At 39.7% G+C, this 14,119-nt stretch overlaps 1 protein-coding gene and 1 non-coding gene across 2 annotated transcripts; both read left to right on the forward strand.

Annotated features, from left to right (window-relative positions):
• The first annotated feature begins 100 nt into the window (after positions 1-100).
• Positions 101-173, forward strand: trnak-uuu (transfer RNA lysine (anticodon UUU)). Its single transcript has one exon. It is a non-coding gene; the product is annotated as a tRNA-Lys (tRNA).
• Positions 174-4,378: 4,205 nt separating this feature from the next.
• On the forward strand, positions 4,379-4,894 carry LOC146386868 (trace amine-associated receptor 1-like). Its single transcript, XM_084927219.1, has one exon. It carries the CDS (start codon positions 4,379-4,381, stop codon positions 4,892-4,894), a length of 516 nt encoding a protein of 171 aa, XP_084783345.1.
• The last annotated feature ends 9,225 nt before the right edge of the window (positions 4,895-14,119 follow it).

Below are 14,119 nucleotides of genomic sequence, written 5' to 3' on the forward strand. Positions count from 1 at the left end.
CCTCACCAGTACCTACAGTAAAATGAGAGGATAAGAGATCACGTTTTTACAGAAAAGAAAGACAATATGTGGCCCAGAGGACAAACATGTGATTCTTGTTACCTGGGTAGCTCAGATGGAAGAGCATCAGACTTTTAATCTGAGGGTCCAGGGTTCAAGTCCCTGTCCAGGTGTCTCCTTTGCATCCTTGCCCTTCCATGGCTTTACCTAACAAGCTCAGTTGTTCTTGATAGTTCTGTGATCTCATTGTCATCTTGAGCAAAGTCCATAGACTGCAGGTGGGATGACGATGTGGGATTTGTAGATCTCAGGGACAGAGGCCTCTTTCAGATAATCCCACAGTAAAGCTCTGTAAAGAATCTTTCCCTGCCCCTCGGCCCAACTCACTGCCACTTGGTTCTCAGCTCAGCTCCTTTGCGAAACCTGGTGTCTAAGACATGCCAATCTCACCAAGTCCGCCCTGGGTTTCTCGACACGTTACACTTTCACTTTTTTTCTGTCTTACTTTGGGTGGGACAACATTTAAGCCATTCAGAGTTAGACTTGCTGGTGTGTTTTGGATCATTGTCCTGCTACAGAACCTAAGTGCGCTTCAGCTTCAGGTCAATGAACAGATTACCATACATTCTCCTTTAGTATGTTTTGGTAGACACCACAGCAAGTCCTCCAGATCCTGAGGCAGCAAAACAGCGCCAGACCATCAAACTACCACCACCATATTTTACTGTTGATATGGTGTTCCTTTTCTGAGATGCTGTGTTACTTTTACGCCAGATGTAATGGGACACACATCTTCCGAAAGGTTGAAAAGTCTTGGACTAAAAAGACAAAAGTTAGAGTATTACTTGAATACTTGTCTTGTCCAAGTATTGGGGATCATCAAGATGTTTTCTGGACTGAAATGAGCCTTTATGTTCCTTTTGCTCAGTAGTGGATTTTCTCTTGGAACTCTACCATAAGAAAGAGACTGGGCAAAAATGTCAGAGTCATGAACAGTAACCTTAACTGACACAAATGAAGCCTGAGTTCTTTAAATGTGGTTCTGGGGTCTTTTGTGACTTCTCAGATGAGTAGTCACTGCTCTCTCACTTAATTTTGGTAAGTCAGCCTGGAAACCATTGTTCCCTGTTTTAACAATTTGTAGATAATGGCTCTCACTGTGGTTGGCTGAGCTAAATGTATATTATTATATACTTTCTATCATTAAGTAGGTAATTTATTTTGAATTAACTCAGAAATATAAAGGGTTGAAGTAAAAATGGAGAAAAATATATTTTTTGATATACCAACCTGCAGCAACACCAAAACTTTCACTCACATGTTAAAGTGTCATGAACAGTGTTGGGCAAGTTACTTTGAAAAAGTGATTTATTATAGTTACTGGTTACTTTTTCAAAAAGGTAACTGAGTTAGTAACTGAGTTACAAGATTCTAAAAGTGATTAATTAGTTGAAAAGTAACTATTGTGTTACTTTAAAAAAAATGTTTAACCCTCTGGGGTCCAGGGTATAATTGGCCATTTTTAACTACTTTTGATGTTTCCTCTACATTTCACCTTTAAAAACTATTTACTTTGCCTTGCTTGGTATCATCCTTTTCAGCACAACCTCATGTGTCTGAATTTACAGTTATGTTTTCATTTTGACATACTGTGTTAAGACAATTGATCTAAAATCAGACAAAAAACATAAAAACCAAGTAGAAAAAGTTGTATTTTTTACTGTAACAACCACAAACATTTTTTATGAATCGTATTTAATAACTTTAAATGCAAATATAAATTGTCAATTTTAAAATCATATGCACAAGTTTTGCAAACAACAAAGTTATTTGCATGTATTTACCTTTTACCCCTTTTTAATAACAATTTCAAACTATTTACATAACAATCAACTGTTCTGCATTAAATAAGATGCCACACAAATTATTTGTGCCACTCCAAATATTTCTGTCCACTATAAAGGAGAACATCACAGGACTGATACCTGCAGGTCTGACAGCATCAGGTGCATCACTCCTGTTTTCTACCTGGAGACAGCAGTCGCCTCATTGTTCTGACACAGAACACAAAACTATCCACAAGACTACACACTAGCCACACAAGAAAACACATTAACTACACACTCCAAACATGCTAAACATCACAAATCTCTCACATCTCAAAACTTGCTTTCTCTCTTTTTCTGCTGTCTTTCTTTCTTTCTTTCTTTCTTTCTTTCTTTCTTTCTTTCTTTCTTTCTTTCTTTCTTTCTCTCTCTCTCTCTCTCTCTCTCACCGTGACTCCTAAAATTTCCCCTGTTCCTAAACAACCAAATGTCATGTTGCCATATCATTTTTGATTGGTCGACATGGTGCATTTTTCCACCAACACAAAAGGCTGGGGATTTTTTGTGTGTGTGTTTTTTTTTTTTTTTTTTTTTTTTTTTTGGCCATAAGAAGAGAGAGCTCACTAGCGCTCTCCTTAAACAGTAAACGTGACGAAACTATTGACAAAAAACGTAGCGTATATATTGTTTATCATAACTCTGGTTTAACTTGGCCTATCAACACAATTTAAAAACTGGTATATATCACCTTGTTGCTTTGTCATCTTAAAGTGGTCATGTGATTGGCTTACCACGACTACTTTATTCGTCCTAAGTCACACAGCAGCACTCATGCGATTGTTTTGCCCACTTAGCTCCAGTTTTTGTGCCAAAAAGTGATCATCGGGCAGAAAGTGATTTTTGTCCGCGGGAGCGCGCAGCTGCATAAAGCTGTAGTGCCAAGATTACTTACAGCTACTCCTGTGCAACTGATATAAGATGCGGTAAGGTGAACACAGATTCACCTTAAAAAAAATGTTGAAAAATAGTAACGTGACCACACCACATTTTATTGTTAGTAACGGTAACGGCGTTGCAGCGATAGAAATAGTAATTAGTTAGATTACTCGTTACTGAAAAAAGTAACGCCGTTAGTAACGCAGTTACTTGTAATGCCATTATTCCCATCACTGCTCATGAATGTATTATTTTTTTCATTCTTCAGGTTTAGATTTTTCCAACTTAGTAAAACTTGCCCAGCCTTCCAGGGAAACTGCAGCCAATTATCAAACCTTGAATACAGGAGAAAAGTAGATTCCGTGCTTATTACCAAATTCCCTGGTCTACTACTACATGTACTACAAGATTATAGGGCTCCAGTTCCAGGGGCTATGAGGTCATTGTATAACCAATGTGAGAGCACAACTCTGGCAAAAAGTTAAGTAGATTTTCAACTGGTGTTTGCCTTCAAAAGGGTCATCCTATGTCTCTGATCCTGCTTCTGATTTTTGTGGACATGATCTCAAGGCGTAGCCAGGCTGAGGATGGTCTGCTTTAGAAGTAGCATCCCTGCTTTTTGTGGATGCTGTGATTCATTTGGGTTTATCAGCGTATGACTTTCAGCATGCGCTGAAGTGGTTTGCAGCCAATTGTGAAATGGATGGCATGAGATTTAGTACATCCAAATTGGATGCCATGGTTCTCTGTCAGAAAATAGTGGAATACTCCCACTGGATTAGGGGAGAGAGGCTGCCTTAAGCTAGAGGGTTCAAGTATCTTGGAATCTTATTACTGAGTGATGAGACGGAGTGCAAGTTGGACTGGTGGATTGGTGCAGTGTTTGGACATCTGGTTAGAGTCCTTCAAGGGGTAAATGAAAAGTATAGGTAGGGAAAAGGACATCAGAAGTACCCTGCTCAGGCTTTTGCCTCTGTAGAAGCTCTCTCTTTGGTTATACAATGACCTCATAGCCCCTGGACCTGGAACCCTGTAGTCTTATTGTACATTATACGTATAAAATCTGGATCTGTGATTACTTTTTCATTTAATTTGAGATGTGACAATGATTGGAGCTGCGCCAGATGGTGTTACAGCCTGTAAGACAGATTATTTTCCTGGAATACTGAATAGCACCACAATGGGGCACCTTATTCCTTCTGCTGTGTTAAGGTTGAGTTGAGAGCCAAACACACACCTTTGTTCTAAGGACTTAATGACTGATCATGTGTGGTACAGGACTTCAGTAAATAATAATAATAATAATAATAATAATAATAATAATGGATTGCATATATATAGCGCTTTTCAGGACCCCTCAAAGCGCTTTACAATTCCACTATTCATTCACTCTCATTTACACTGGTGAAGGCAAGCTACAGTTGTAGCCACAGCTGCCCTGGGGCAGACTGACAGAAGCGAGGCTGCCATATTGCAGCATCGGTCCCTCTGGCCATCACCAGTAAACATTAAGCAGTTCAATTTTTATTTTGTTTGAGTTAAATTAAATTCTAAGCCAGTGCATGTGAAATGAGAATTGGTGAAATGAATGACTTTGTGTTGATTGTGTTGTCAGTATGATGATTCTGTTGATCTGGGGAGTTGCTGTTCTAATTGGAATTGGCATCACGATTGTGGGTTTTAACCAAGGAAAATGTGAGGAAAGCTGTTTATCAGAAGCTCTAATATCAACCACTCCCGCATGTATTTTCTCCTTTTATATCCCAGTCATAATAATGCTTAGTATCTATTTGAACATTTTTCTTGTTGCACAGAAACAAGTAAACAGCATCCAGAATACAACATGTCAGAACACACAGTCTGGAGCAACTGCCAGTAAGATGGAGAAAAAGGCCACCAAGACTCTAGCTATTGTTATAGGAGTTTTTCTCATATGTTGGACTCCTTACTTTCTTTGTATTATCTTTCAGCCTATAACATATAATGAAACACCAATTGCAGTTATTGAAACACTTAACTGGCTTACATTGTCAAATTCAATGCTAAATCCATTCATTTATGCTTTCTTTTATAGCTGGTTCAGGTCAGCTTTTACAACAATTATTTCTGGAAAAATATTCCAAGGTGATTGACTTGTTGTTTTGAAAAGCTCAAAAGCATTTTAATTGGTGCACATTCATGAAATTTGAAATGATAAAGACTACTAACAATGACACAAGCAGAAGACTAAAAGAAAATGCTTCTATGTATTTTTAATGTCTGTTCCGAATGATACATATTCTGCAACTCTTTTAAACATCATGTTTAATTTGGGAAACACTAATGGAAGGTGAACATTTTATTTTTATCCAAAACAAATGAAAGTTATTCTCATTAATATGAACAAAAGCTTATGCAGTGGTACTTCTGTGCAGGCTTACTGTTTGAATATAAACAGTTCAGTTTTATACATGCAGTGCTTTCAGCAGTCATAAAGATTTGTTTCTACATTTTTTAAAATCTGTCTTCTGTACACTCCATGGAAGGCCATGGGAGTGACTGGAATACCTGAATTCAATGATTTGGATGGGTGAATGATTTTGACAATATATTGTATAAAAGACACATTTTGAAAAGTACCATTGTCATAGATTTAAATTTGTTTTAACAAAATAAGAAATTAACCGCTAAAGTGATTTGATCCCCTTCAGTAGAAACTACAGATTCAATGATACTATTCTGCTGAAGTAATCAGCTTTTGCATATTACAGTATGTAATTTAAATAAGTAAGTTGATAATGTAGTCATGGAAATTTGAATTAAAATGTTTAAAAAGCATATCTAAGGAAAATGGTTGAATAATGACAATACCTATAAATTCTTTAAGTAGCATATCAGTTACTGGGTCTGTATAGGCAAACAGCATCAATCCTATGAAATAAAACATAAATAAACATAAAAAGACCTATTCTGCTATATAAATATATATAAAAGAATTCCTCTCTCGCCCCTTTGGGTGGTCTGTCTCTTTCAAGCCTGGGTCCTCTACCAGGGGTCTGGGAGCTTGAGGGTCTTGAGCAGCATCTTTCCTGTTTCTAGGACTGCACTTGTCAAAGGAAAATTGTTTTTATATAATGTGATCAGCTCCATGAAATGTGCTTTTTATTGATCACTAAGCAATCTACATGTCAACGTGACTTTTCACCTAATAACTTTTGTGATGAACTTATTCAGCTACTAACCACTTCCTGTTTTCAGAGAACATGCAGATGTAGAAAAGGGAAAAACCCGTTGCTCTGAGTGACGTTGTTATTTTTGTACATGCACACACACACACACACACACACACACAGACATACAGACAAGTATAAATAAAGAACGCAGACAGTGATAAGATGCAGATCGTGCGTCTATGACTGCCCTTGCAAGTAAAGACAACTGCAGTGTTTGTGTTTTCTAACTCAGGTGTCTTAGCTGAAGAACTACGGGGTGACTTAAAGAAATCCCCTGTCAGCACTCTTCTGGACACAGATGCCCTTCCTAGAGACACTTCTGAGTTTGGTGACCACTCGGGGACCACTGTTGCCTTCACCGTCGATGTCCACATCTTTATTCAACTAACCATTTTCTTCCATTTATCCTATTTAGGATTGAGAAGGAGCTGAAGTTTCATTAGTCATTTCTAGTCTTTAAATGTTATACAATATTTATTTATACAATATTTAAATATTTTAATGTTAACCATCTACCTTTATCTACTAGAAATATTATCAAATCTAAATAGGGATGTTGTCTGATTTCCCATATGGAAAAGAAATAGTAAAAACTTATATGTGATTACTCATGAAAGTGGCCACTTTCATGAGTAAATCATATAAGGCTTACATGATTTACTCATGAAAGTGGCCACTTTCTCATTACTTTCATATATTGTTTTAGTAAGTATCCAAAACATACAAGTTTCATTATATAATTTTTCAAGGGATCTTATATCTGTTTTCACTCACTTTCACACAAGACAGATATAAACTTTATAAGATTTATATATATCTTTTCCATATGGGTTAGTAAATCCTATTTATGAATTATAAGAAAAATGTACATGTTTTTGAAAAATTTCAGACTTCTTTAAGTTACATAAATCTTGGCTGCATTGAGCTTGTTTTCAGTGATCAAGGAAGAAATGCAAAGGACATTAAACAAGTGATTATCACTGAGATACAATCTGCATCTGGATTTGTTAAACTTCAATTCTTGATTGCTCTCCACATATAAAATCTAAATCTAAAGCTAATCAACATCTTCTGAGCATATCTCTATATCTCTTATATGTGGAAAGACCACTTTTAGAGAAGAGTAACAATTTAGTAGTATTGCTGAATAGAGGTGCTCTCCTGGCAGTAAATCAAAAGTCTGTGATTCAGTGCTCTGGCCCTGACTAAGGCAACTCTTTTACCTACATCAACAACATAGCTAATTTTTAGAACTGATTTATACAACTCCTGGTGTATAATCAGTGTTGAGAGTAACATGTTCCAAAGTAATGTGGTTTTAAGTGTCATTAAACTATAATTATAATAACACTTTTCTGTAATGTTCTATCCACTCTCTTCCACCTATCAGGGTTACTGGAGCCTACCCCAGCTGTAATAGAGTGAGAAGCAGGGTACACCCTGCATGGGTCACCAGCCTGAGGCAAGACTAACACACAGAGACAGACAACCGTTTGCACACACATTCACGCCTATGGGCAATTTAGATTCACCAATTCACGTAACCTGTCAGGGTGTTGGGTGTTTTGACCCAGCATTGTGAGTTTATTGTTTTTTTGTAACTTTTCTATTATAAAGATGGTTTAATTTCACAACTGTGGGTACACACCTCGCACTGGCCACCTGGCCGTCACATAAACCCAATAACTGCATGTCATTGAACTGTGGGAGGAAACCAGAGCACCCAGAGAGAACCCATGCAGACACAGGGAGAACATGCAAACTCCACACAGAAAGACCCAGGCCAAGTGGTGGAGTGGAGCTCGGGGACTTCTTGCTGTAAGGCAACAGTGCTAACCACCATGACAACATGCTGTTCAAACAAGTTATTGGTTACAGACTGTAACCAATAACTTGATTTCCAAGTTATTTGCACACCTGGTGGGTAGAAAGAAAAAGTCAAACAATTTTGCTTTTTTCCTCCAAATTTGGATTGCAATCAGGCAATTTCAGTTAATTCAGCAGAAGGAGCTACAATTTTTGATGAGTGGAGATATGGGGTAATATTTATATTAGGTAAAAGAAGTAGTGGGTGTTGAAATCTCCCAATTCTTTTAATCTTTGGGCTGAAGGAAGGACAATACTCGGTGTATAAATGCTCAATCAACAATCATTTATTTCCATACAATTCAACACTTATGAGCATTAGAACCATCATGATGGGGAGACCTGCCTGAAGAGGGTCACAGCGAGTCTCAAAATGGTGACGGGTTACACAGCCTCTTATAGCTCCTAGCGGCCCCCACCTAGTCGTAAAAGCCTAAACATTCACATTCTTTCTCTGTTACGGCGCCTAAGTTATGACCTCGGCTCCCTGTCTTTCTGCTCTCTGTAAGGTGGGGGTATGGAATGTGGTTTATCTCTTCTGCCCTAGACACCAAGTCTCCTGCCTACAACCTTCTTTTTATGATTCAACAATAAAGCATGTCAAGAAAACACTGTAACACATTCACAGCAGATCAAGGATACAGAGTGATGCACACTTATCTAATGAACTACAAAAATGATTATGTTCTTTTAACCCAAAAGTATAATGGAAACTAAGCTACATACACAGCACACCATCTAAACTAAAGGATAATACATGTCCTACAGCTGTTATCATAATTCAACTACTTTGATTACATATATAAGGTAACATACGATAACAAAATAATCTCACAATTCCCCCTTTGATCTCTTTTCTCAAAGAGATCACTTACAACATACACTCTAGTGTTGCAATGTCCACGTCTCCTTGGTCCTCAGGCCCTCCGTCCCCCTTTAACGGGTGGACCATATGTGGGATGACCTCTGTGTTTGTGCAGTTCAGATTCAAGAAAAACTATGATTACAACAACAAAGTACAGGTGACACTTCCATCACTCCCCAGTTCTCCCACAGCTTTATTTTGGTGCTCCAGTTTCCCACCCCCATTTTGATGCCCCCTTATACCTTTCAAATGTACTTAGACTAGAACCTCTGTCTAAGGAGCTTTTAACCTTTATTTTTATTGCTGCAGCTACCAGTATCTTCCAGTTGGGTGATTCTCAGCTTCTTTCTTCGACCTCCGGGGTTAGACGACCCTTTAATCGTTGCACAGATCAGGGGATTATTCTGCCCCGATGTCAAACAACGATCTGTGTATTTTGGGGTCACCGCCGTGCCCCCCTTTTTACCAAGAGCCTCTCGAACCTCGTTGGTCTGGTGTTCCTGGTTTTCGCCAACCCCTTCATGGTTATTGCTGTGTTTATGGGATCCATCTTCTCAAGGAGCCCAAACGTCATGACACTTGACCCCAGTTGCTGTCTCGGCAGTCCCTACATCTGTCTCTGCTGTGAAGGATCCTCATCTCTCCGTGACCTCGTCTGGTGTCTGTTCCATTCTCTGCAAAGCAGAAAACCAAAACACCTCTCTCCCTAGCCTTGATAATCTAATATTGTTATCCATTGTTCTTCTAATGATTCAAATTTGGTTCAAAATATTATGTTCAGGACCTATTCTAATCATAATCTATGTGTGTGTGAAAGAAATCAAAAATTCATGAACCATTTCTAAGTCTAACACATTATAAGCTTAAGTTTTGCCATACCTAAATTATTAAACACACAAATAAAGTCATAAAATGTTCATAAAACCATTGTTTGATGTTCAGACTCAACTTCCCCCTTTTTGACACACTCCCATGTGTCAATTCATCGGAGCGTTGCTCCAGCCTTGCCAACACTCATGTGAAGCTACAGTCTCCTCCTCCAGTCTCTCTTATCCTCCTGCTCCTGCAAAAACAAAACAAAGCGAAGCATCCACCCTTCTCTTGCCGGCTGGGTGAATTGTTTGTCAGCATTTACTAATCCTAAAGTTGGTGCAGTCTTTGTCTCAGTCTCAAGTCAGTTAAAACTTTTAGTCGTCAGTCCATCCCAGTCCAGTCACATGCATTCATTCACACACATTCATACCAGATGTTGCTGATAATGGAGTCTCACGCGCAACCTATTCGAGCATCCATCACCAGCAAGATGACGTCATCATTTTAAAAGGAAAACAATTCCTTGTTTTTTGTTTGGTTTTTTTTTTTTTGGACCGGATTGGCTCGCTGCAATCCTTTTAGACTCAGGACTTCTCGTGTGATCAGTGTCCCCTATAAGTGAATTTCTCTCAAGCCAATTACAATCATGGAGAAGCACACTTTGCAACTGTTTACAGTAATAATATTTTATAGCGCTTTAAATCTCAATCTTTCAGGCCTGGTTTAAAGAGCTGATTGTTAAATCATGAACTCACAAAATATCAACATATCACCACCGGTGGATCACACCTCTAAGATGTTTTTATCTCAGTGCACTGTAACAAAAACGAAAACAGACGTAACCAACAAAATACTACTAAAATTAACACATACTAGGGCCCGTTGCAGACATGTCCAAGCATAAAAACCATCTCTCTCTCTGAGAGAAAGAACACAAGCCAAAGCTCACTGATAAAATCAAGCTAGCGCTAAGCAAAACCAAAAAATCAACCAAAAATTCACAGGAACTTTTGCTTCCTGCCGGGACAATATTGTGTGGGAATGAGAACCTCAGGTGCCGTAACACCTTTTGTTCCTCCTTGGATTAAATCTCAATCACAGAAAATGCCTAAAACTTACCCTATTAATTCATCATTTTCACTCTGTGCCACTGTTCCTCATCAGGGCTGTGTGAAGCACAGCAAAGAATTCAGTCAAGGCCTTGAGCCATAAACAGACATCACGCACAGACATTGTTTTCATAACCAAACCGTTTTAGACCTTATTCCTTAACTCTACATAAATGCTCTCTGAGTAACATATAACACATTCTAAGTAATCAATGGTAATCAATGGCTCCTCATAAAAATTATGTATTGGGATGTTTGTGTGCAGCATTTTGCATATCAGCATAAGCAAAGCATTCTTCATTGCATCAGCGTGTGTGTGTGCATCACTCTTCATTGCACAAGCGTGTGCATGTATATGTATGTGGATCACTTCTCAGTGAATCAGCATTCCTGTGTGTGTGTGTGTGTGTGTGTGTGTATGTGTGTGTGTGTATGTTCATCACCTTCCTGTTCTGGTGTTCTGGGTAAACCACGGCCTGAGGCATGCCCTGGGGTCCTGCCCTCCTCCTTTTCAGTCTGTTTGCGACCATTGCTGCTGCTGCTGCTCAAAGTTCTGTCCATCCTGGTTCTGACCCCAATTGGGGCAGTCCTTTCTCCAGTGTCCATGCTCACCGCAGGTGAAACCTGCATCTTCTTCTGTGTTTTTTGTCCATTCTGAGGTGCCTTCTGACCTCAGTTACTCCTCCTGTCTCGGTCATGCCCTTTTCGCTGCCGTGTTGGTCCATCACTGTCCTGCACAGTGTGAATGCAGAGTTATCAAGGTCAGCATTCTTTTGCTCGGCCTTACTTTTCATTCGGGCTTGGCGGGCGTCTCGTCACCGCTCTGTCAGCTGAAGCTGTCTGAGAATTGTCCCCCGTGTAGTGAAACGGGCCTTGGTTTTAACGCTCTCCGTCTCTGCTGCATGAAATCGCATTCCTGCAGCACTTGTTGTGGGTCCAGCTGTTGCAGCATTTGGTCAGGGTCACGTAGAGGGGAGAGCAGGAGTCCAAGTCAGCCTCGGCTTTCAGGGCCGGCAAAGCAGCCTGTAATTAAGCATAAAGAGAAAAAACAAAAACAAAACAAAACAAGAACAAACGAACAGGAAAATGATGTTGTGTTGGCTGTTATTCAGAGAGGGGAGAAACAACGGGGCCAGGCCCTGTGTCAGCCTTCTCTCCCCCTTTTTTTTGTTTTTTTCTCACCGTATAATCAACTCATAACCCACCAAGCTGACAGGACAACACAGGTACATGTTAAAATTCTTAAGATCATGTTTAAAAGCCCAAAAAAAATTTTCTTTCATTCAGTAATCACTTGCATCAATCAATCAGCAGAAAACATGTCACAGTTTGAATCTTTTAACCACTAAATTTGTCGTGTCTTCACTGGTTGGTCAGACCAGTGTCTTTTTTTTTTTTTTTTAAGTTAAATTGTTGTCCTGCAACCCAGAGGGTTTCTTTGTCAGTAATGGATAAACTTCATCATTTAACAACAGAAGTATGTTAATTTTTTTTTTTTTTTTTTTTTTTTTTTGCTTTAACCTTGCTGGAAAATCTTCACATGTTCAAGAGTGTAAGCTGTTTTTTCATTGCATGTGTGTGCATTTGTAGGCAGGCAGGTTAATTTTAATTTTTTCTCAAACTAGGCGTTACCTTAAAAGGAGCCTTTCTCTCACATTTCTCTGCTTATGTATGTTTTTGTTTCACCTTTTGTTGTGATGCTCCGGACGCCTTCCCAACCTCCACAAGTCCGTTGGCCCCAAAATTCAACCCAATTTCCTGTGCTCTTAAAACCTTCATTTCTCCTCTAATTCTCTCCTCGCTGCTGTCTGTTTCACAGCTGCTGATTCGTGCTGGGTGTGGTTCCCATTTCTTATAATTTTGCTTCGGCCGCTGTGCTTGTGGGGGCAGTTGGTCCAGGTCCGTAGCCACCTGTGTTAACACACTAAGAGATTTATTTAATTTCATTTTCATCACTGTTAAACAGATAAGCAGGCAACACGTCTACCTCGACAGCGTAAACTGCACGCCAGTCTCCCAACACATTCCTCTCTCTACTCCTCCATAATTCTCCACTACACACCTCTTACTATCTCTCTCTTTTTATTTATTTATTTTTTGTTAATTACACCACAGAGTAATACACCCAATTATGCCCGTCTATCTCTATGTGGCTCCAAATTCCCTCTTTATTTAATTTCACACTCGTCAGGGGACAGGCACACAAGAATTTCAACCACTGAAGCGAGGAATTCAACTTTTTTATATTTCACCTATGATAGAACTCAACCTTAGATGTAAAAGCATTCTCTTGTTCTATTCCAGAATAAATGTGAACCCGTGATTACACGGCCGTTCCAGTGTTATTCTGTAGCTATACGGGAGTCCTCAGTTCCCAAGTCACCACCTCGGCATCCAGACGCCGCTGGGCCTGCCCGCGCGTCCACGAACAGGAGGGTCGCCACACCTTGAACAAAATTAGTTTCCACAGGTACACTAGGCGTCAACCTTTGATCTTAAAGCATTTTCTTCGCACTAATGTCCTCCTATTCAAACACATCAACCGTCACTGTCACTGTGTTTCACGCTTCACACACAGACCACACACCCAGAGCGCACCTTACACACACAACACCCAGAGCGCGCCTCACACACAACACCCAGAGCGCGCCTCACACACAACACTTCTCATCAGCGGAACTTTACACAGAAACCTCTGAGCTCAACTGTTAGAACCCCTTAAAGCACAACTGCACCATCGACCAGATACCCCTTTCTCTGCGCTTATGACCGCCACCACGGGGCAAAGTCGCATCGTAAAAAGTGATGCATGTGTCCCCGAAGCTCAAAACCGACACCATAAACCAGGTTCTGCTTTACCTTTATTTCATGGCAAGTAAAATTTTACTTATATTTTATGACCGCAGCCCTCGAGGCTCAACTGACACCATAAACCACCGTCAAACCTCTATTCAATGTACTGAAATCAGCACCAATCACTACTGCACTTACGGCCGCACCACCGGAACACGGCCGTATCATAAACCAAACCTACGGACGTGTTGCGCTTTTGGCGTTGCCAGTGTTTAACCGCACCGTAAGCCAGCATCTGCTTTCCTTACTTCTATATTCAATTTTATAGCCGCGTCAACGAGGACTTAACCGACACCATAAACCAACTTCAAAACCTCTATTCAGTGTACTGGACTTATGGCCGCGTCTCCAAGAGATTCTAATGTATTATTGCTACAGAAGCCAGTCTTAGACAAAGTTAAATGTGGAAGGTAAAGTGGGCTGCAACTAGCTCAACGTAGTATGTCATTAGTTTCTCGGTAGAAGCAGTTTCACTGCAACTAGCTCAACGTAGTGTATTATTAGTTTCTCGGTAGAAGCAGTTTATCTAACACACTGGAGTTCAGCCTCAACTTATGTTGTTAGTATCTTGCGCCGAAAACCAGACACCGACAAATTTAAGGTGAAGATACGTGTAACTCAGCGAACAGATTAATTTGG

This window comes from Perissodus microlepis, chromosome 5, assembly GCF_051167445.1.
Source record: "Perissodus microlepis isolate ML-2025 ecotype Zambia chromosome 5, ASM5116744v1, whole genome shotgun sequence".
Taxonomy (NCBI): Eukaryota; Metazoa; Chordata; class Actinopteri; order Cichliformes; family Cichlidae; genus Perissodus; species Perissodus microlepis.